At 35.5% G+C, this 8389-nt stretch overlaps 1 protein-coding gene and 1 long non-coding RNA gene across 2 annotated transcripts; both read right to left on the minus strand.

Annotated features, from left to right (window-relative positions):
- Positions 1–595: 595 nt before the first annotated feature.
- Positions 596–1349, minus strand: LOC123988325. Its single transcript, XR_006829911.1, has 3 exons — positions 1161–1349; positions 898–965; positions 596–721 (listed from the first exon to the last, which is right to left on the minus strand). It is a non-coding gene; the product is annotated as an uncharacterized LOC123988325 (long non-coding RNA).
- A 2258-nt stretch (positions 1350–3607) lies between these two features.
- Positions 3608–8316, minus strand: LOC114873363 (mutS protein homolog 4-like). The gene is made up of 16 exons (XM_029181611.2): positions 8220–8316; positions 7994–8150; positions 7865–7932; positions 7514–7662; positions 7246–7439; positions 7013–7134; positions 6714–6931; positions 6449–6646; positions 6184–6370; positions 5939–6078; positions 5761–5864; positions 5447–5666; positions 5158–5373; positions 4883–5091; positions 4634–4814; positions 3608–4558 (listed from the first exon to the last, which is right to left on the minus strand). The coding sequence occupies exons 1-16, from the start codon at positions 8314–8316 to the stop codon at positions 3722–3724; spliced, it is 3297 nt and encodes a 1098-aa protein (XP_029037444.1). The 3' UTR covers positions 3608–3721.
- Between the last annotated feature and the right edge of the window lie 73 nt (positions 8317–8389).

Genomic DNA, 8389 nt, shown 5'->3' on the forward strand with positions numbered 1-8389 from the left:
GAGTGAATTTTCAAGAATATGCAAAATGTGTTGAAATAGATCACTCTGACTTGGAAGTCTACCCGTCACGAATTGTCTTCTTGTACATAAATTGTTCATTTTTTCATGAACGTGTAAATAAGTTTAACTACTCGGAAAAGATTCTCAAATTATATTTGAATTTATTATGTAAAAAATGTAATTAAATCAATGTAATAGCATCATCAGTATGTATATCCCGTATACATATTACATAATACTATCAATATTATATTGCTTTGAACCATCGCAATAACTAAGTCAGATAGTATTTGACAACTGTTCTATTACAGACAAACTAAATAAAATTGTTTCGGTATTAAAATATTCTAATTCCACAGTTAAGAATATTTAAGAACATTTAAAAGCATTCATATATTTCATAAATATCTATTAAAATATGTGGAATTGAAATTATATTAAAACGCGAAGTACAAGAAGACCTACCCTGAACTAAATGAAATGAAACAATAAAAATGTTACTACTCATGGGTATAATCATACCCATGGTCACTATGCTTGCAAATCACATATACAACTAGTAGCCCGTGTCGATACGGACCATTCGTCCTACGACATGACTGGGCACCAGAGGAACCATAAAACATGCGACTCACCGTTCGCAGATATACTCTTCTTCCGACAGTCAAGTAGGAGGATGGACAACATCAGGTAGGAGACTGCCTTGTAGGTGAAGACTCATCTGTAACAAAAAAAGAAGAATTACGGTTAATTTTGAAAATTATCAATTTTTATTCTAATAAAATTATATATGAAATTGAATTTTATAAAATATTAGCAATTAAAAAGAAATCTCAATTATCAAGTGTTGAAATTGTAAATTATTCTATTTTAATAAAAAGCAATTAAGTGACGTACCAAGACGGAAGTCGTGAAGAAAGCCATCATCAGGATACCCAGGAACTCGGCAAAATAAAAAAATTCATCTGTAACAAAACAAAAAAGAATTACGATTAATTTTGCAAATTATCAATTTTTATTCTAATAAAATTATATATGAAATTGAACTTTATAAAATATTAGCAATAGCAATTAAGAAGAACTCTCAATTATCAAGTATTGAAATTGTAAATTATTCTATTTGAATTAAAATTAATTAAATAAAGTAATAAGATACTTACACTCTTTCCTTATGGAGCAACGCCCAATACTCCTCTTCAGTGGTGGATGATTGACTCTAATACCGATATCGAACAATTAAACAAAAAAAATTAAAAATAAAGATAAAGATATAAAGTACTAGTAACGCGACCGTGAATAATTTTCGGCGAACAATTGAAGTGACTCTACTTTCGCGATGAAAAGAGAAAAATCAGAGCCACGATGCTCTAGAAAATATTTTATAATACGCAGCAAACACTGACTCTACTTTCGCGTGATTCCTAGTTGTACAAACGCAACTCTATTCAGGGCCAGTTCACCCTTGAAAAAATCAAAACATTGGAAATATGTTCGTACAAACACTGACTCTACCGACCGCATTGCGCGCGGCCACAACAATTCCTGAAAGAAAAACTTAGTGAGCAGGGATGGGCTGGGTGGAAATATACAAAACAACATTCTTCTTATTGAGCATTCGTAATGGAAATACTGTTATTAATGGCTTGTAAATGAAAATATCTATGTTCGTGAAATATATTCGACGAGCACAAATATTGTTAAAGCTGAATGTTCATCCTAGATTGAAATGAAATGTTTTAAATAATTGTTGATAATTATTTCAATGAATATTACATCGATAGAAAATCATTTTATAATAAAGATAATAGACTATTGTATTAAAGCAGAGGATTTCTGTTGTTAAGATTGTAAGCATACTACAAATTGTTGGAAATTCTATTATGACATGATTTATAAATTATCTAATTCTTTTCAATAAGCAAAGTCCAATAATTAACCATGCTTAAACAGCATGTGATTTAATAACGTGATTCTATTTTAATTTAAACTTGCATCAAAAGCTGTATATTATAATATAATTACTATGATTTAATAAAAACAAATTGTTTAAAATAATGAAAATATAATTAAATAATTGTTGAAGAAAAGCAATCATCTGCAGAAGAATACACATTGTTTCAATTTTGTTCTAATTTAAAATACACGTATTAAATTATCAGTTGAAATTATTTAATAAAATGAAAAATTAATTATTCTTTTTTCATTAATTGATCAAAAGAAAATTTCTCTAACCTTTTTTTCCTTGACCTTGATACCAATTAATTATCAAACATGATTACATTTAACAACGACTCGAAAAAAGCATTAATAATTGATTATAATAAACTAAAACGTTACCAATTATATTATATACCCTTTACAAAATTATATTTCGAACCAATATCAATGGCGTCGTATCCCATGGCGCCTTTTTGAAGTCAAATAAATATCTGTAACAAATAAAAAATAAAAATTTATGCAAATTAAATTTAACCAACAAATGAACAAACGATCGAAGTCGATAATTTATGCAAATTATTTAAATAAGTAGACTATGCGTACTTTTATATTGCTTATACGGGAGCACGACCTCGACACGTCTTCTCACTTCGACGCTCGAGAGAGCAATGGCGAGACCTTCCTTCCCATCGTAGACCGGTCGGCACTTCGGCAACACTCGGCAATGTTCGGTAGATTCTGCTATCGGCCGATACCTAAGCAAGCACACGAACACGTCTAAACAGGAACAATATTACGATGCTCAAGAAAAGACGTTATTAAATTAAAAACAGCAAATTGTGTGAAACAATATGAAAAACATTCGATAATGTTTAGGAACTTAACGATATAAAAGAGAAAATAATTCAGATTCTGCAGTTCTACTCTTATTGTACATTCCCGGCGAGAGCAAAAATTTTCAACTCATGTATTTGTGAAGAAAACGCCGAATTAATGTCAAAGATCAAGAATTCAGTCTTCTCTTCGATGTTTCTCTTTGTTTTTTGTACTTGTAACACCCGATCGGCAATTTAATTTAGTATTTAAAGATAATTTAATCTTACCTGTTGCAGACACGTGCCAAACGGACGAAGCTTCGAGACGACTGTTGCACGCCACCACAGTCCGCGTATTGCACCCTACAACGATAAACCTGATTGGTCGAAATGGAAGGACGCCATAACGGACGACCAATCACAGCCCTTGGTAGAAACTTCAAAATACTTCGAAACTTTAATACTAAAATAAGGAAAAGGTTAATTGAAAACTATTGACCCCATATTGTAATAAATTCAAGATTACTTTTTTCAATTTAAAGCACTGAAATATAGAAAAGAAGATAGAAAAATACATAGGATATTAATGGCATTTAATAAATTATCATCAAAAAAGCAGAATAAATGAGAAATATGTTATTTTAGTTCGTATAAATTTTTAACTCACGCATTTCTGAAGACAATGTGGAAATGATGTCAGAAATCATGATTGCGATCTTCTCTTCAACTTTGTCTTCTGTTTTTTGCATTTTTGATTGCGAGATGTGATAAAACAGGGACAACCAAAAGTTCTAATAATCTTCTACTAGCCACAGATGGATAATTTGTTTATTATGAAATAATTAGCGCTCTGTCACATTATAAATGTCTAAGTGATTATAATAGAAAGAAGATGAACAAGAATAGAGAAAAAAAACAGAAAAAAGAAATATAAATAAACCAATTTTAAAAACGAACCCGCGAAAAGATCACTCATGTTCGTTTGTTGGAATGAGTGTATCGGTACAAATGGAAGTTGTACGAGATATACTGAACGGTTCAAAATCACTGTTCGAAAGACAGTATTCGTATAGTTCTGATACTGATCTATCTACCGACATAGGTGCTCGCATTGACGATGATTCGTGTGTAAGCGGAAGCGATAAATCAGTTTCACCGATTGTAGAGCACATGGAATTAGCAACGCTTCGTAACTTGCTATCAGTAGTTTCAGAAGTAATTTTATTTGATACGGATGTGTATTTGTCAAGCTCGTTTAAAGAAACATTGTTTTTGCTGATAGCCGAATAAAAGGAGGATGAGTCAATCGATTGAAACAAACGATCGATTGACGCATAAGGTTTTTCACGTAACAGATCGTTCGAATTTTTCGTGAAATTGAGATTTTCGCTTTGCAAAGGAGCAGTAGAAACATGAGTGTCATAAGCGGCACGAGAGACGTTGGACGACAAAAGAGAAACCACTTTAAAATTAGCATTCCCTTGGCTTGCCGTACCTTGCGTTTGTCGTCTGATTAAATTGGAGCTTCGATTCGAATAAACTGTTTCGGGTACAGACTTTCTTGAGAAGTTGTCTTCGATTCTTTTTTCCTCCCGCGCACCACTTTTTATCTTTTCGATATTTCTTTCCTCCTCCATCCTACTGCTGCGAGGTTGTTGCTTCTGTATTTTTAGAATACGGTTGATCAGCGTAATAACTCGTTCCTGATTAAACCTGTCCGTTTCCAGGAGTTCGTACAATTCAACCACGATCTTGTAACACAATTTTTCCCTGGAATCCGTCTTGGTTGCAACACGATCGGCTGTCTGTACAGATCATCGTATGGTTTACAATGCAGTTTCAATTGTTCTTCAATATAAACTAAAAAATGTAGAATGTACCAATCTCTCGGAAGCACATCTCCGTGCCTTTTCCGTGACAGCCTTCGGCAAGCCGGATAATTCGGCTAAAACAATACCGTAATCGTCGCTAGGTACCACTCCAAGTTTCAATCGATGAGTATAGATCAATCGCCAAGTTTCTTCCCCTGCTTCTCGTGCATCTGTCGTTACAAAGTGGTAACTGGAAAAGAAAAATAATATTAATAATAACAGGAACGATTGTTGAAATAGAAACGAAAAAGATTGTACTTTGTCACGTTGCAATACAAATCCTCTAATTTTGTCAAGTAGAAAAAGTGAGTTGCAGCAAAAACAAACGCGGTGGTACTTAAAAGTTGTTCGCATATAGCCCACGCGATCGAAGCTCCTTCTTCGATCGCAGTACCTTTACACAATTCGTCTAAAACGATCAACGACGATGGTGTAACGGATCGTAAAATGTATTGAGCTTCTTTCATCTAAGGAATAAAAGATATTATGTACACCCGTAGAACGTAGACGATGCGTAACTTAGGAAAACTTACTTCGAGAGTGAACGTAGAAGCGTTACATTCGATGTCGTCGCGAACAGCTATTTTACAGAAGATAAAATTCGTTATACGAAACATTGCCTTTTTCGCTGGTACAAAACAGCCAATTTGCGCCATTATATGTAACAAAACGATTTGTTTAAGATAGGTCGATTTGCCGCTCATATTCGGCCCGGAGATCACAGAAAAGTTGTAAGCTGTCGAAGAGTTCTAAAATAAAAATAAAACGGTGATCAAACAACCATATTGCTAGGAGAAAGAAAGAAAAAAAGAGGACATTTACGACATCATTGGGTACAGGGCCATCGAGGCCAAAAACTTCCATCACTGGATGTCTCGAGTCGAGTAGTTCTAACTTTGGTCCAAACGTTGGTCTCACATACATTTGAAGAGTACTGACTTGGGCAAGAGAAGCAACTAGGTCCAGTTCTGCCACGTCGGCGCTTAGTTGAAATAAACAACCGATATGTCCTCGAATACTTCGCAACAAGTCGCATAGGAGTCTGTATTTGCATATTTAACTCTCGATTAAATTAAATGAAATGAGAAAACGAAGCGATAGGATTAAAACCTATAGATGGTGAATTTGATACCTACACGTTGCTCATTAAATGCAATTCCTCGCATGCAATTTTACACTGTTGACTTAACGTTGCAAGCGCGCTGGTGGTCATCGTATACACTCGTCTATTCTTCCGTACCTGCATAAAAAATTGTGAAAGGATTAGGTGATTGTTCGATGCTTGGATAAAGGAATATTTGTAGGTGGTCTTACTTCGATGAATTCGAGGGGTAGTTCAAAGGAATCGGTGTTTATGTTTCGAGGTAGTATTGCTTGCACGTGGTATCCCAATGACGCATTGCAATTCAAAGACAAGATTAAATTGTACTTTGATGATAAATTTTCCACCATGGCTGTTAGGAACGGAGAAATGGAAATTAATTAAAAAGCACAGAAACAGAATGATAGGACGAAAGATTGGAAGGAAGCAAGAGATGGAAAAAAGCAATGTTCCAAACTTTTCATGTCGTCGATTAACTCGCAGTATGTTTGTCGAGCGATATCCAACAGATCATTGATTCCTGCTTTGATGGCAAAGCAACGCTGCATGTTCGAGGATGTATAGCCTCCGACAGACCTCGCGTCTGGATGTATCGTTTCGAGAATCCTCTCTCTTATCGATCGAAACTCACAGTTTTCCAATTTCTAAATCAGAAAACTCATTGTAGCATATATGAAAGGAAACAAGTGTGTTATATAGAACGACGAGAAGTTTATGCGAACCCTTCGAATCCTGCAAAGTAGATCGCATTCACCGGTCGACAGTATTCCTCCAAGTTCTGGCACGACATCCAGCAAATTTTTTAACAACAAAACATAGTTTAAATTCTGTTCAGCGCACTGCACGCTGTTCTCTTGTAAAACTGGTGTTGCTGTCAGAGCTAGAAGTCTATCCGCACCATAAAGTCGTCGTAGAATGGGCTGTAATAAAATATATTCAAGTTACATCTTCGGTTTCTCAAACAACACTTATAAGCAGAATTTCCACCTGAACGAGAGCCCTTAACGAACGATTGGATGCCATTTCAGCGACAGCCGACTGTCGCTCTATAATGATATGTTTTTCGCAAGGAGGCTGTAGAATATTGGCCCTTAACAGCTTCCTGCCCATCGGTGTCGAACAACGATCCAAAACACCGAGCAGGCTGACGTTTCGTTGGCCACATTGAGATTGAACTAATTCTAAACTTCGCGCGCTCTCCAAATCTGCAATGTACATACGTTTACGTTTCTCTTTTATGGATGTATCTAACATTAGACTCTTTGTCCATTACGCGGTGGGTTTACCTATAATGGTGGCGTTCGGCGATCCTTGGAATTCAATTTTCACTGATCTTGGAACGTAAACGAAACGTCGCGTGTATTCTACGTATTTCAAAAGAGCCGCGGCTGCAGCTAACGCGTAATATCTGCAAGAACAATCGATAAAGTATCTTTCATATTACATATAACTTAAAATCATGATAAAAAAAAAAAAGAAAAATATACTGATCGAATTGAGTGATAATTGTAGAGCTTACTTTTGTTTAACATACAATTCCACCGACGAGTATTCGGCGATGCAGAGGGTCTTGACTCGTTCCAGTCCGATGGTGTCATTGAAATGCACACGAGATATTGGCATTACCTCTAACTCAGGAAACTTGTCCACTATGGACTGATATAGGATACTCTTACCAGCGGCACGTTCGCACATTGTGTCTGGCATTAAAATCTACATGTGATAAGAATAATGAGAATTATGGACAAGCGTTAAAACACGTAGCTGGAGAGAAAAAACATACTTACCTCCATTGGGTCAAATAGGTACAATTTGCGCAAGGCATTCGTATACGTTTGAGAATCACTGATCTGACAAAGGATCAAATGTGGACATCGAAGATTCAACGCGGCTATTCCCACTTCGGACCTTGCGTCTCCACGGCCGGTGGTGATCGCTGTTCGATTATACGTTCGATTAATTGATCAGCATATGATTGATAATTTTTCGAAATGTGTAGATACTATACATATACACTATTTTATACATTTATTTGAATTAAATTTTACGATTAAAAATTTTTATTTTAGGAAGGATTTTTTTTCATATTAATTGCAAACAAAATTTTTTATAACATTTGAATTGTATACTATACTCACCGAGAACGACGCCGCTAGCGGATTCGATCGCGCTCGAACCGGGACCCGTGTTGGTTTTCGTTCCAGACCTACAAATTACATGTAAACAATGCGTTTGCCTATTGTTTTAATAATGGAAGCTATTTTTACCTAGAAATATAATTGCGTGACGTCGTAGTGGTTAAGAGAGTAGAGGATAATGTGCCTCGTCCACGACCTGCGCTTCGATAGTTTGAACTTGTCGAACAATTCGGAGTTGCCAATTTCCGATTCCCTCTACGCTTGTTTCTCAAATTAAATTCCAAATCTGTCAAAAAACAAAATGCGAATTAGTAAATACATGTGAAATTTAATTCTATCGTAATCCTTTCCGTACGATGTCTTGGTAAACGTGGTGGCAGGTCCAGTTCTCTTCGTAACCTCGTTTCGTTTTGTCCCCTGGCTGGTTGAAGTTCAGTTTGCATCACGTTCATGGTTTCGATTTAATTAATTTTCTTCGATAAAAGCAATCTATTTGAACGAAAAACCTAACACGTTCAGAAATAA

Source organism: Osmia bicornis, chromosome 11, assembly GCF_907164935.1.
Source record: "Osmia bicornis bicornis chromosome 11, iOsmBic2.1, whole genome shotgun sequence".
Classification (NCBI taxonomy): domain Eukaryota; kingdom Metazoa; phylum Arthropoda; class Insecta; order Hymenoptera; family Megachilidae; genus Osmia; species Osmia bicornis.

Excerpts from the sequence above, each read along its gene's own strand:
- LOC114873363 (XM_029181611.2), bottom strand. The coding sequence starts at position 8,316 with ATGAACGTGATGCAAACTGAACTTCAACCAGCCAGGGGACAAAACGAA. Across the intron at positions 7,663-7,864 it reads CGCTAGCGGCGTCGTTCTCG|CGATCACCACCGGCCGTGGA; the intron begins GTGAGTATAGTA and ends ATAATCGAACAG. Across the intron at positions 5,092-5,157 it reads CTTCTACGTTCACTCTCGAA|ATGAAAGAAGCTCAATACAT; the intron begins GTAAGTTTTCCT and ends TTTATTCCTTAG.